Genomic DNA, 15,000 nt, shown 5'->3' on the forward strand with positions numbered 1-15,000 from the left:
TGGGTTTGTCCAGTTGCGCCGGTCCCATGCCACGCATCACATGCAGGTTTCTGGCCATGATGACATGGCGTGATCAAAGACATCCTCTGGCGCGTTTCTCATTTTGTGATCCCAAGTACCAAGCCTGCATGTGATAGCCGGCCTGGAAATATGAAATGTCGAGCGCATCAATTTTAAAGTGTCTTGTCTCGGCTGGAGCAGGGTGCATGCATGCATGCGTGCTTAGAAATGCAGAGGAAGTATCAGTTTCAGCTTGAATCCCATAGTGCACAGTCCACACACCTCAATGCTTGCTCAAATTGTCGCTGTACCATCCTTCCCTCACGTCGCTGCCGTTTCCATTCTCTCTGCTGTGCCCACAGTGTCGACTGCTAACGGACACGACGCTAAACCGTACGCTATAGTGATGGCGCTCCCGGGCCTGTCGCAGGAGAGTCGGACGTCTCGCGAAGACCTCCAGCGGCCAACGACCTCATCCTCCTCGTCGCAGGGCATGGATGATTTTGTCTATCAGTGCAAAGTACCCACGCCGAACGAGTATGAACGGATGGATGTGCCGGAAATTGGCACTCATGTTCATGGTGAGTGTAGCGCAAAAATGTACTGGACTCACGGCTGGTGATGGTCAGCTATGTGTGGACTGACACTGACGCTGATCAGCTATGTGTGGAATCACACTGATGGTCATTGCTGCCTGTCAGCTATGTAACATTCTGTAGACAGAGCAGGTGCAACAGAACTGCATGAGTGTTGGTACTCGGAGGCTCACGTTCATAACGATCCTCAGAGTACATGAGTAAGATCGGAGGCTCGCGTTCATAACGACCCTCAGAGTACATGAGTAAGATGCTAGTATCTACTGTCATGGGCATGGAAATCCGGTGGGTGGTCAAGCGGCCCCAGGGCGCTGGCCACGCTAGCCACGCAGCCATGAGTACGCATACCGTACACACATGCAACGTTCTGTACGCACTGAGGGCGCAGGCTGCCCCGCCGGACTTCCATGTCCACGATATTACTTTGTCATCAAGAGAGCTATCAGTAAATTGATGATGTCAGAAGTCAACAAATGAGCCGGCACAAGCAAAAGCCTCCCTAATGTCATCAGAGTTTGATTTTTAACTTTTGTGCTCATTCTGTGTAGAATTTCATCAGGAAGCTGATAAAAAAACACCTGATGAAGAAATACTGAGGGATTGCAAAGATATAATCATTTATATAGGGTCCGGCTTGAGATACTTTGCAGCGAACGGTCGAGAAATCATGTGATAATTGCAAGCAGCGCCAGTGCACTTTTCAGGTACTTCTCTAATATCACAAACTTAGGGCCAGCTAAATCCTCTCTGAGTGGAGGTGAGATCAGTATGATCTGTACTGTACAGCGAGGAATATGTCATCGAAGAGGTTTAAACATTTTGATAGCCTGCTATGTACAAGTATATAGTCGGGTACAATTGATGCGCTGGTCAATTTGCGCTTTGAGTATATGCGACCAGCTTTGAGAGCGGGGTTTTCCCATTTTCTTTTATGGTGGCGTGGATTCGAAAAATGAACTGGACTCCATATAACTGTGTGTGTGTGTGTGTGTGTGTGTGTGTGTGTGTGTGTGTATGTGTGTGTGCATACGTGCATGTGTTTGCTGTATGCTATCTTTAGAACTGAAGGAAGTTGCTCACCGCCATGACAAGCTGTTCTTTGAGAGGTTCAAGCGAAAGGTGAGCCAATGCTACTACATGTACTGGGCACACGGTGACCTCTCTGAGAGAGGCAGCAATACTGACTGGTATGGCGTAGCATACTGTTCAAAGGACCATGAAGACATTGACTATCTTCCTCTCTGTATGTATGTTGTTGGGGGGAACCGACTAACTGTTGATGTACTTTTCTTAGGAACGCTACCAACACCGTTGCGATATAACAGTGTTGGCAGCGTTCCTAATGAACATATTATGTCGTGCGGGACCTGCACTTGGCTGTGATGAGCACACGTTCAGTCATTCTTTGCTAATTGATGTTGCTGGAATCTATTAGGCTCACCAGCCGGACCGCATGGCTATTCGTAACGTCATCGTTAGTCTTGCAGCTGCCAAGAAGCGACTTGAAGGTAAGTTTATTTTGTTTTCCCTCACCTTTCTAATGCTCAGGGGCACCTGGTTTTAGATGGCATCATTCAAAAATGCCACACGGTGTTAGCCAGGTACAGTAGCTAGCTGTCAGCTTTCTATCCCAGGCATACGAATCATGGGTAGAAATGTATTCACAGGTGAGGGCCAATGGCCGAAATGTTTCAATATCTATGGTTGTTTTTGGCACTGTTCAAATGTTCTGGGAAAGAGTGCAGTCAGACTGGAGAGGGTGAGTCGCAGCCTGGGTTAGGATAACCATTATGCTCGTTTGATCATGATCACCAAGTTTCGTTCCTATTGACCAGCATCACTTTGAGCTTTTTTCAAGGTATGCAGCATAATGATTTTGCCTTTGGCCTTTCAAGTTTCTACTACTAGTGTATCAGAAAATCTGAGCCCACGAGGTTTCCTCTTTGTGGGTCGTTCTGTCTGATCTTACCTGCATGTACAGTTCTGTCTGATCTTACCTGCATGTACAGTTCTGTCTGATCTTACCTGCATGTACAGTTCTGTCTGATCTTACCTGCATGTCCAGTTCTGTCTGATCTTACCTGCATGTACAGTTCTGTCTGATCTTACCTGCATGTACAGTTACCTGCATGTACAGTTACCTGCATGTACAGTTCTGTCTGATCTTACCTGCATGTACAGTTACCTGCATGTACAGTTCTGTCTGATCTTACCTGCATGTACAGCCCCCGTTGGGCTCCATAGAAGTGTTGCTCAAGACTGCCGGGTACTCACAGTATTATAGTCACCAGCTCACTGACAAGCAACGTTAAGCAGGCTTTTTCCTTGGCCTAGTAAGGGGTGAGAATGGAGCAAAAAGAGAACTTCCTCTCGGGGCAGCTTGTCTGATCTTCTTTGCTGTTCACCGGCAAATGAACTTCCGAACACTGGCAGTCACACGGGCTCCTCTCCAGTCCACGCCTAACTTGACCGATCTCAACTACTCTCGTTTTTTTTTGCTGAACTTGGAGGATTTCACACCATTTGGCTACCACCGGCTCTACCACTAGCAGACATTTCTGTAGCGGAGCAACTCCTCACCATCACCATGACGATGTGCACTTTGAAATAGTTTCTCATCAAACCTGCACTAGTCTACTTGTACAAACCGTGATGTGCCATTTTTCTGACTGTCTGACTGTGTGACTGTGTGACTTTATGATTGTCTGATATATGGCCTGTGTGCAGGGCTGAAGAAAGAACAAGCGGAACAAGGTTAGAAGCTTTGCTTACCAGCCAGTTGGGTTTTCCTATTCCTATCATCGTATGCATGCCTGCATTGAGCCACGTGTACATGCCTGCATTGAGCCACATGTACATGCCTGCACTGAGCCACGTGTACATGCCTGCATTGAGCCACATGTACATGCCTGCACTGAGCCACGTGTACATGCCTGCATTGAGCCACGTGTACATGCTTAGAGATTGCTACACCGGAGGGCATTGAATTGTTTTCGGATGCACTGTTGCCATGGTTATATGTATAACCATCCATGTACGTATATATAACATGTACTTGTAGGCCCATTCCTGTATTGTCTAGGTTCTGCTATACAACCTCTGCTTGGTTGTGCTATATACAACCTCTGCTTGGTTGTGCTATATACAACCTCTGCTTGGTTGTGCTATATACAACCTCTGCTTGGTTGTGTGCCGTGTGGTCATGTACATGTATTCTCCGTTCTCTCTCTCTCTCCCCCCCCCCCCCTTTACAGCGACTCTCAACGAGACGAGACCGTCCACGAGCAACGCAATGCCTAGGCAAGATCCACCAGCATCGGCAGCAAACTCCTACCGCGGTCCTACACCAATCTCAAGTCCCAGTCCAGAAGCAGGTAAGGCGAAATTTCACTACTTGCCTCCTGGGTCCCGAGTCCGGGAATGGTGTTGGTCCGACGAAGCTGTGACACTCTGTTTATCAATTTACATCCCAATCAAATTAGCACACCTCCACTAACATGGGAAAGGTGCGCCCTACTAGATAGGGATTTGTACGAAAAATTTCACTAGAATTGTTGCTTTGTTTGAAGTACGGACGCAGACGAAACTTCCAACCCAGTACTTCACCATGCCATGCCGAAATGTATTCTGTCGGCTCTCTTTTTCCCCCACACTCCAGCTCCGCCAAATGACCGAGATACCAACAACTCGGCACCCAATGTGTCACGCGAGTCTCCCGCTTTCAGCCTGAGTACAGGCACAGAGGCGGCCGTCGAAGAGGTCTGGAAAGCTGTGTTGATGAGCCGCAGAGCTGCCGGAAGGCCATCTGATATCTTTGTGAGTGCTCCAGAGGACCTGGCAATTTCCCCTTGTGCACCGTGACAAGCCCTTGGCCAGCCACATTGGAATTCTGCGCGTTGTGCTCACGTTTAGTTAGGCCAGGGTGCACTATACAACGACGGCTTTCTGTGTACAACATGTACTGTCTGGTTCGGGTAGTCTCCCCTCGAGTCTGGGCTGAAAACGTGCCTGCCTGGTAATGTCCCGTTGCTTCTTACATTGCACTGCTTGTTCACACTGGAGATGGGTGCGCTGATTGCGTCTGCGTCTCGCAAGCGCTCTACTGGTACTGGTATTGCATGTTGTACCTACCTGGACTTGCTGGTCAGTTTTCCCTGTGTTAATAATTAGTAGATTATACTGACATGGTTGTTGTTAACCTTACCCGTTGTCTATGGTATGGTGAGTATCAACCTTGCCTTGGTGTATATGCTGCGTGTCGCTGTGATCATTCAGGAAATGACGGGGAGAGAGCTCACGGACGAAAAGCACGCCGTCCAGAAACAGCTGCTGAAGTACGAATCTGCATTTGGCAGGCCGGTAAGAGCTGCTCAGTATCATAGCATTCTCTAGTTAGTGAGAGTCCTGTGTGTTCACTGGTCACGGTGTGTTCTTTAGTCAGAGTCCTGTGTGCTTACTGGTCACGGTGTGTTCTTTAGTCAGAGTCCTGTGTGCTTACTTGCAGCTAGTATGTAGTATGTACTGTGGGTAAGATCCTGTGTGTTTACCTTGTCTATATGTATGAATGTATGGCAGGGAGGGGGGCAGGGAAGGAGGGTGTAGGCACTGGCACAAAGGCTATATTATAACATTGCTATGGGGTTTAGTCCGGGGCACGAACGTGATCCGCATCTCGCCATGTTTTCAAGGAGCTGCCACCACATGAGTTGTGTAGTTACAAGATGAGTGGATATCTGCTGCATTTAGATGTAGATACTGTACTCGTCACAGTGTACAGCTGCAGATGGTTTATGTGCTCCATCATGATCATTAATTGTTTTGATTGTCGCTGCTCTTTTTTTGTTTTTCACTCTGTCACGGACTTTAGAAAACAGGAGAAGAACGCCGCCTTCTGAAACCAGTCTATGAACACTATAAGGTGTTGAAGCGGGAAATTGAACGCAAGGACATCAGTGTAAGTTTAGAGATACGGACCAGTGGCGTGGTGCTTAAAGCATGTTCTGTTAGTTCTCTATCTTCATGCATGCTGCAGCAGTGGCCACTGACACCCAGTCCATGTACATAACATCACTGGTGGTGGTGGTGGTGGTGTGTGTATATGTGTGTGTGTGTGTGTGTGTGTGTGTGTGTGTGTGTGTGTGTGTGTGTCACGTGTGTGTGTGTTTGTGTGTGCGTCTGTCTGTCTTCAGTCTTTGCGCCCACCAACTGCGTCATGATTACATCTTTCCTTACCAGTTCTTGTGTCTTTGTGCCAGAGAGTCTCTGTGTCTTTGTGCCAGAGAGTCTTTGCATTCTAGAACACCCCCGCTATGCTGCACCATTGTAACTATTACATGCTAGTGTGATAGGACTGTAATGATGTCACTGGCAGGAGAATATTAAACTTAGTGCCGGGGCACTCCAGTCGTTCCGGCCAGTGCAGCTTCTTCTCATCGTACCAGTGGTTCTGCCGCTGCGACACAGCTTTTGTCATGTTCACTACTTGTCCATTCAAACCTGGTGATAGCAGCCAATCATGCTGCATTCTTTATCTTCTGCTTTTAGCCGGATGCCTTTGAATCTCCACCGACCGCCATCCAGTCCTTATCTGGCACGATGCTAGAAGACGGCGATACGTTTGACTCTGATGCACATGCAAAGGCGTTTCGGTCAACTGCAAACCGTGGTCGGATCATGTCGGATCGCATCGGTATGGGAGGCACGGAATACGGTGTTATTCTTTGTTGGCATTGTGCTTGCATCATGTGCCTGTGTGCGTGTGTATGTGTGTGTGTGTGCGTGCGTTCGTGCGTGTGTGGTACATTGTGTGTGTGTGTGCACGCGTGTGTGTGTGTGTGTGTGTGTGTGTGTGTGTGTGTGTGTGTGTGTGTGTGTGTGTGTGTGCACGTCCGTGCATGTGTGTGTGTGTGGGGGGGGGGGGGGGGCTTATCGCGGTGCACGTGTGAGTGTAAAGCCTGATTCATTGCTCATTTCACGTACGGGAAGCACATCGCGCGATGGTCACATGATGGGCCAATCGAGTTGAGCTCCAGGCGACTTTTTCGCGATGCGACATGTTTCCCATACGTACAATGAAGTATGAACCGAGGGTTTGAAGCTGTGATCGTATTGTTGGATGTGGACCCAGATCCAGATCCTAGATCTACTGTATCCCTTTTTTTTATTTTTTTTTATTTACTTGAAAAAGCACATAACCACCAGGAAGGCTGACAAAGAAAAAAGAGTAAGAAAAGACAGATAAAAAGAGCGCTGAGAGAGAGAGAGTTGGGGTACGGTTAGGGGAGGACTAGACATTGAATGGTGGTCGCCACAGTCACAGATAGTAGCAGTGCTGGTGAGGCTACAGGCACTCCACTGACCATTAGGTCTCAGTATCGCCATGCCGGTAACGCACCAAGAGACAAAAACGGAAGAAAATCTGAAGCGCAATACATGAATGGTAATTACAATATAGGTAATAGGGAGAGTGGTGACCAAGAGAGGACAGTATAGACCGTTAGTATGGGGTGCTTCAATGCACATCCCCAAACCGAGAGGTGCAATCTGGAAAGAACAGTGAGACGAACAACATGATGGGCTTCAAAGCACGTCCCAAGACCATGGCTGGTCTGAAATGTGTTTGTTCACACCTTTTTTAAAAGCTGTGAGTGGAGAGTGATTGGCCAGACGGGGAAAGATGTCCTCGGGGAGGCTGTTCCACAATTCAAGGAAACAGTACGGGAAGGAACGTCGAAGGTAATCAGGACTGGTGCCGGGGGTGGTGTTTAAGAGCTGTTCCCGGTGCTGGCGCTGAGCATAATGCTGCTGGCGGGTTCGAACAGTATCGGCCCGTGGTTTTGGGGGAGGGCGCATGCGTGTCAGACGGGGTGGGCCCTTGCAGTTAACTACCTTGTAGAGATAGGACAGCCCTGCGACCGTCCGTCTGGCCCGCAGACTCTGGAGGACGGTGGTGGGTCCAATCATCTGCATGGCCTTGCGCTGTGCTGTGTCCAACTTCCCAAGGTGGGTCTGGGCAGCACCAAGCCAGGCTAGTGGGGCATACTCAAGTATGGGCCTTACAAAGCCCTTATAGACGGTTAGGCGTCCAGCAGCATCCAGGATGGGGGCTGCCTTCCGCATGAAATGGAGGCGTTTTACAACACTAATCGATCGCATTTGGAACACACCCCTACCGTGACCCTGTTGAGATAGAAAAGCGCCAATGGAAAAGGGGAAAAAGTTACTCCAGGGTTCATTCTCGTCGTACTCGTCTGCATGGTGCAACGCTTGTTCACCTGTATGCGTACTATGATTATGCCAATGAGAATGATTACTACCTGCCAAACACATGCCGTTTTTTCATTGAAACATCTTGTTTGGAAAAAGTGAATCTGTTGGATGCAGTCAACCCTGCTCCTGGGGTCAGGGTTACTCGGATCCTAATCTGATGGATCTGGATCTGGATTCGACCAATCGATCACTGCAGATTGAGCGGATCCTGTGGATGTGGATCTGGATGCGACCGACCAGTCACGGCCTTAGTTACCATGCTGACTAGACTGTGCTGCATGCATGTGTGTTGTAGGCTAGGCATGTGTGTTGTAGGAATGTGTGCTGTAGGCATGCATGCAAGACACCAACAGACTCGAGCATACGGAAAGAATAAACAACCAGCCATAGTGTCTTCTCAAGTTCTACGACTGCAAAACCAGCTCACCAGCAGCATATGGCCAAGAGCGTTCCGCAATGCACTGTTACAATGACTGTATACACCAGTACTACATCCCTAGTGTACGGTGCATGACTACCGCATGCATGTGTGTGTGTGTGTGTGTGTGTGTGTGTGTATGTGTGTGTGTGTGTGTGTGTGTGTGTGTGTCCCATATGGTGCAGTGGTATGTGCAGCGATTTCCAATCGATAGGTTGCGGGTTCGATTCCCGACGATTATGGTCACACACGTCTTTCTTCTCTTTCTCAGACTCTTCCTGACTTTTCTTTCATTCTCCTGGGTGGTTACCAACAGCCAGTGCATGCCGGAGTATGTGGTGTGATGTGTGTGCGGGAAAAAAGAAGAAAAAAAGACCAAAAAGTAGGGATTCACTGGCCAGAAAAAAGCCACTTCAAAGCTGTGTGGTGTAGACTAGGCTGAATAGTGGTGGTCAATTCTTCAGCCTTGCAAGCTGTTGAATGGTGCAATCCCAGCACAAGTTGCTATGGCTTCTGCTGTAGCATCGCTATCATCGCCTCTGGCGATGGGCGTCCAATGGTCAATGGTGTGTGTGTGTGTGTGTTTGCGTGTGTGTGTGTGTGTGTGTGTGTGTGTGTGTGTGTGTGTTTGCGTGCGTCTGATTGCTCGTTTGACGGTGTGCTTGACTGTGCATTTCTGGCAACTTGCTGTGCAGGCCAGCGGTCTCCCTCGCCAGTTGCAAGCGGGGAGAGAGACAACTTGTCGCGATCTTTGCCGGTGGCCAGTGCTACGGATCACCTGCGCTCCGACGTAAGAACGGGAATGTGCAGGTTGCTGAGCACTTGATGTACGATAGATCCTCCTTTAGTGCACAGTTGCCAATGAAGGACACCTAGACTCCTCATTCAGAATGCCTCTCTTTAGTCCGATTGTTCTCTTTAGTCCCCATTGTTCTCTTTAGTCCCCATTGTTCTCTTTCCAAGTACTGTAAAGCGTGAAATTTTCGCGGCGTTTTTAGTTCGCGTTTTCAGAATCCGGACAGGTTTGCGAGGTTTTAATTTTGCGATTGCAGAATGTGCTACTATATAGTACTGTGGCATTCTTGCTAAACCTTTCATGGATCTCCTTTCATGGATCTCCTTTCATGGATCTCCTTTTCGTGCTGTCTAAATTTCGCGGTTTCCACGCGGTCGCGAATTTCGCAGAAATTAGACCATGGCAAAAATTGTCACGGTTTACAGTTAGTTGTGAATCCTGCTATCAGTATCAGCCATCTCTCACCTCTCACCTCTCCTAATAGGACACCACGTATGTCTGGTCCCGAGGGTGTCTGCAATTGAGAGGGTCTACTCTACGTGGGTACTGGCACCGTGTGAACCATGCGTGTAGATCCACACGTGTACGTGAAAGACGGTGAGGAACTGAGCGGCTCAATCACGCTATCACAGTAGGTGTTGTGATGTGTGCATCTGCTTAGTGGCTAACATGCACACCACAGGATGCGTACATGCGCCTCAGGATGTGTGCACCGACCCATATAGCATCCTGAAAGGCAGTTTGCGGCGCGCACGATGGGCGCAGTCAAACAATCGGCAACACGGCGCCTGGCTAGAAGTCCATACAAAACAGTTGTGCCCGCAGATCGAGTTTTGTACAGTTTCTACCCAGGCGTATGCTGCTTGTTGGGCTGTGCCCCAAACTGCCTTTCAGGATCATGCTCTGTGGCTCAGTGCATGTGTGCTAGTATCTGTACTGTGGTCTATATCCGTACTGTTGATACTAATCATCACTATCCTCTGTGTTGCATTGCAGAAACTGGCCAAGACATCCGTGCTAGGAGGCGGAAGAGAAGGTGCCACGCGTAAAGGATCCACCATCAGCGAGGCGCCAATCTCGTCCGGCTGGATGGGCGACTTGAAATTACTGAACCGGTAAGTACGCTGTGTGCACCAAACAGCTCCAGGGAATTGTAGTGCATAGTGCATATCAATCGGGCGCATGGTAGTAATTAGTGTTGAAACGATCTCACCGGATTCTCGTTAGCTCGCTCGTCAGAAACTCGGCTCGTTTGTGAGGCCAGCTCGTTTGCACTAACGAACACCGTACACCGTACTCCGTACACATGACAGTACATGTCGACCGGGGAGTCGTAAAATATTTTACGACTCCGTGGTCGATCGAGAGTCCAGTCCCGCGCAAAGTGAAAATCACTCGCAGTTACAGTCACTGTATGCCTGCACGACACTTGAGTTGTTTCAGTTGTCGTTGCAGCTTCGGTGGACTCTACTGATGTCTTGTTCCGCATCTGCTGACCTGTCGCAGGATATGCTTCGGTCACCTCTCCATTCGAGTGAAAGTAAATAGTTATGCTCAGCCGTTTGGAAGTTTTCTCCCGCGATGCAGCGAAGACCAGGGCTACTTGCAATCTTTGCAAAACGGTCTATTCTTACAAAGGCTACTCGACGACGGCGCTGAAAAGACATCTCGACACCAAACAGTAGTCCGAAGTGAAGCAGCAGCAACCCCAAATGCCGGCGGTGATAATTTGAACCAGCTGAAAAAATCGAACTTAGAAAAAAAATTATTCAAAAAATTCATATTTGCCACATCATTGAAACTCGTTAGCTCGCTCGATAGCTTGCTCGTTAGTGGAACTGATCGCTCGTTTGTTATAGATACGCTCGTTTGTTATAGATACGCTCGTTTGTTATAGATATGCTCGTTTCAACACTAGTAGTAATGCATTACGTGTGAATATTCGTTAGATTCTCTTCTCAAATCGCAGTGTAACCCTCTGTTACCCAGGCACTGTGGCACTGTGGCACCGAAGGGTGTCCTGTTTCAGAACTGTCCTGTCAGTCAGAACTGTCCACAACGGAAATGCACGACGTGAATGCAACACTAAAGGAGCATACTGTCTAGGGCACATCACTCTGTGTAGCATGGCTGTCTGGGACACAACAGGGCTGGATTGGACACAGCAGGGCTGGATAGGACACAACAGGGCTGGATTGGACACAGCAGGGCTGTCTGGGACACAACAGGGCTGTCTGGGACACAACAGGGCTGTCTGGGACACAATAGGGCTGTCTGGGACACAACAGGGCTGTCTGGGACACAACAGGGCTGTCTGGGACGCAACAGGGCTGGATAGGACACAGCAGGGCTGTCTGGGACACAACAGGGCTGGATTGGACACAGCAGGGCTGTCTGGGACACAACAGGGCTGGATTGGACACCGTCAGGCGAAATAGCACGTCATCGTACATTTGAGATCAGCGGGAAGAAGATGACGACGTCCACTAATTTAGTATCTGTGCACACGAATCTGCTGTGTGTGTGACTCTGTGTGTCAGCTATGATATCATCTTCTGTGGTTCCATGCCTAGCATGTACGTCTGAACCATCCTGCAAAGTTTGAATGACGTAGGTTGAGCGATCGCTCCGCGAAATATACTTTTTGAAATTCTCTTCATAGTATATCTTCCACCATTGAAATTTTGAATTTCTTCAAAAAAAGTGCTGAGAGGGGTGGCTTGCAACCTCGATATGGCTTGTTCCAGGCATGCTTTGGAGCCATCTTCTGTTGAAGTAGTGGCGGGGATCTGCCCTGCAACTGCTACAACAAAAAATGATTCGATCTGAGAAAGGGTGAGACCGCGAATCTCGGTTGAATATTGAGTATTTCAAGCCTTTTCACGACGAAGATGGAGTTCTTTTTGATGGACGTCGCGGCAAAGGACATGGTGTCCGACGTCTGGCGTCTGGTGAAGCCAGGGATCATTTGTCCAGTCAGGTCGGCAGCCTAACCGTCGGTAAGCTTGTGTTTGGATCCCGTTCTGCTCGATGTGGTAGATCACAAACAATTTGATATCGCACAAATTGATCTCAGCATCGTGCGTACGGTATTTTATATTCAGAAAATCCCAAAGTGTCTCTGTGTGGGCGTCCTATGCCACGAGAAACTCCAATCAGGCTCCTATGTCCTCTGCCTTCATGATTGAATGTCCACTTCGTTTGAACAACGAACACAACAATCGAGGACGGCTTTGCAATGAAAAATACAGCTATACTGGAGCTGAAAAAAAAGAAGAAAAAAACGTGCTCAGGATGAGACTCGAGTACACGCATACTCTCCCAGCAGGTGAAACGCAAATTTTTGTGAAAAATGCGTGACGCCGACTGACCAGTAATTTCGCCTGACGCAGCAGGGCTGTCTGGGACACAACAGGGCTGGATTGGACACAGCAGGGCTGGATTGGATACAACAGGGCTGTCTGGGACACAACAGGGCTGTCTGGGACACAGCAGGGCTGGATAGGACACAGCAGGGCTGGATTGGACACAGCATGGCTGGATTGGACACAGCAGGGCTGGATTGGACACAGCATGGCTGGATTGGACACAGCATGGCTGGATTGGACACAGCATGGCTGGATTGGACACAGCAGGGCTGGATTGGACACAGCAGGGCTGGATTGGACACAGCATGGCTTGATTGGACACAGCAGGGCTGGATTGGACACAGCATGGCTGGATTGGACACAGCAGGGCTGGATAGGACACAGCAGGGCTGGATAGGACACAGCAGGGCTGGATTGGACACAGCAGGGCTGGATAGGACACAACAGGGCTGGATTGGACACAACAGGGCTGGATAGGACACGACTGGGCTCTCTGTTGTCACTGTGGCAAGTTCATTACTATTGGCAAGCATACACAATGGCAACCATTGCGCTCTATTTGCTGGCAAAACGAATGGTTCTCTTCTTTTTCTTCTTGCTTGCACACCTCAGAATTGAGCTGCTGGAACAGTTCAAGGCAATTACCGACTCTAAGCAGCGCGTGAAACGGAAGCTGAAACAGTATGAGGAAGACTTCTTCCAGCGCACAGGCAGGTATGGCTGGGCCGTCATATTATACACTGGCTTGCACGATACCGCTAACGATGTGTCTTGCAGTACACAATCTGCCGACACGCTGCTGAGGTCTAGCATTCGGCATTTTCCTCCTTGTTGACTCTGTCCCTTGTTGACTCTGTCCCTTGTTAACTCTGTCCCTTGTTAACTCTGTGCTTGTTGTATGCACCGTGCCACCAGCCTTACCGCCTTTCCTCCTCTGTACCGTCAGTGTGCCCGTGTTTTGCCTTTGTGTCCTGTGATAACAGGCGAGTTGGAAAGGAAGATCGAGGAGCATTCATCGATGACTACGAGGAGTACAAGGTAGGTGGTCGGAGACGCTTCAACGAGTGCTGTTAGTGCTGCCAATTCACACTGCTGCCGTGCACGGGGGCAGTATTGCCGGGATACTCTCTTAGCCAGTGGTGACACGGTGACATAGCCCCTGCTCACATGCTGCATAGCCCCTGCTCACATGCTGCATAGCCCCTGCTCACATACTGCATAGCCCCTGCTCACATGCTGCACAGGGCCATAGCTATGGTCCATGCAGTGTCGTGCTGGGCGTTGCACAGACCGGCTGACTGTAGTGAAAGTAAAGTTGACACTCCCACGTTACAACTGCCTATACAATTGTGTTTTAGTGGTTATGAACATGCTGGTGCAATAATTGGGGGGGGGGGAGGGAGGGGGAGGAGGTTCCTAATGCGATCACAGTACTGACTATAATGTGCTGTACAGTTGTGACTATAACATGCTGCTGCACTGCGCCGGGGCTTATGTTCTGTGTGCAATGCAGCACGCGAAAGCAAAGCTGCGTGTCATCGAGGGCTTACTGGCGAAGGTCGACACGCGCAGCAACGAAACATGCTGACCAGACCGCCGCCCACCCACTCACTCGCCGAGCGACTCGCTGTGCCTGGTTGGCAGCGCGGTGAAGCACGGCCTTCAAGCAAGCAGTGAGCCTCGTGACAGTCGCCGTTGCCTGGTATATTACTCAGTGATTGGCACCTCGCAGCACACCTGCTCCTGTCCCTCTCTGGCCCTGTAATACCTTTTAGACAGCAGCAGCAGCAGCAGCCATGTAATAAAGACTACTGGACATGGTGATGTTGAGCAGATCAGAAAAACACACAGTATTTGGTGATTCTATGGCCGGTCCGAAGTGTTCCTTAGCCAGCATCAAACACATGCCGGCATGCCTGATGAGTAAACACATGCCGGCATGCCTGATGAGTAAACACATGCCGGCATGCCTGATGAGTATAATTATACACTATACGTGTAGCTTGCACAGTGTATGAGAGCGGCGTGTAGTATCTGCATGTCCTGGGTCTAGCCCACACTTCTAGTATGCGCGCTTGTGAGATTCCAGCCCTGTTGCTTCTGCCGAGGCGAGCAGGCTTTTCAAGAGCCCTTGCTATTCACTCCCGTTTGAGCATACTTGTACTTACGCGTATCGCCCCCGCACCCTACCACTGAGCTAGGTTTACTACAATCTTCTGACACGGTGCAGGTAGTTTGATCAGGAGTTTACTTTTGTCATATGATGATCTATATGTTGTGCGCACAGTGTGTGGGAATCCGCCTTACTGGTGGCCTGGCTACCTTCACACTCATCTCCGAGTCTTGATATATATGCTTCGAAGTATATTTTTTGCTTTCAGCTCTACACACTGTTGAACAACCATCAGCCATTGCTTGCTGGTCGCTGGTCTCGCCTGTCCATGATAATCTATCTGAAGTTGAAATCACCAGCACGTTTGCTCAGCCCGCTGTGGATACAGACTCTCTGAGCGCGAGAGAGGAGCTCTCTCTCTCTCTCTCTCTCTCTCTCTT

The 15,000-nt window shown here is 49.3% G+C and overlaps 1 protein-coding gene across 2 annotated transcripts in view; it reads left to right on the forward strand.

Moving 5' to 3' along the window:
- LOC135804694 (protein FAM13A-like) overlaps positions 1-14,919 on the forward strand; it is a 39,298-nt gene extending 24,379 nt beyond the window's left edge. For both annotated transcript variants that reach the window (XM_065318624.1, XM_065318625.1), the window contains 14 exons: positions 363-581; positions 1,657-1,715; positions 2,032-2,104; positions 3,324-3,350; positions 3,851-3,970; positions 4,255-4,412; positions 4,872-4,955; positions 5,464-5,550; positions 6,141-6,285; positions 8,979-9,073; positions 10,076-10,194; positions 13,060-13,161; positions 13,431-13,485; positions 13,961-14,919. In XM_065318624.1, coding sequence (XP_065174696.1) covers positions 363-581; positions 1,657-1,715; positions 2,032-2,104; positions 3,324-3,350; positions 3,851-3,970; positions 4,255-4,412; positions 4,872-4,955; positions 5,464-5,550; positions 6,141-6,285; positions 8,979-9,073; positions 10,076-10,194; positions 13,060-13,161; positions 13,431-13,485; positions 13,961-14,035 — 1,418 coding nt within the window. In that variant the 3' untranslated portion in view covers positions 14,036-14,919. The remainder of the gene's footprint in view (positions 1-362; positions 582-1,656; positions 1,716-2,031; positions 2,105-3,323; positions 3,351-3,850; positions 3,971-4,254; positions 4,413-4,871; positions 4,956-5,463; positions 5,551-6,140; positions 6,286-8,978; positions 9,074-10,075; positions 10,195-13,059; positions 13,162-13,430; positions 13,486-13,960) is intronic.
- Positions 14,920-15,000: the final 81 nt, after the last annotated feature.

Source organism: Sycon ciliatum, chromosome 1 (assembly GCF_964019385.1).
Source record: "Sycon ciliatum chromosome 1, ocSycCili1.1, whole genome shotgun sequence".
Lineage (NCBI taxonomy): Eukaryota > Metazoa > Porifera > Calcarea > Leucosolenida > Sycettidae > Sycon > Sycon ciliatum.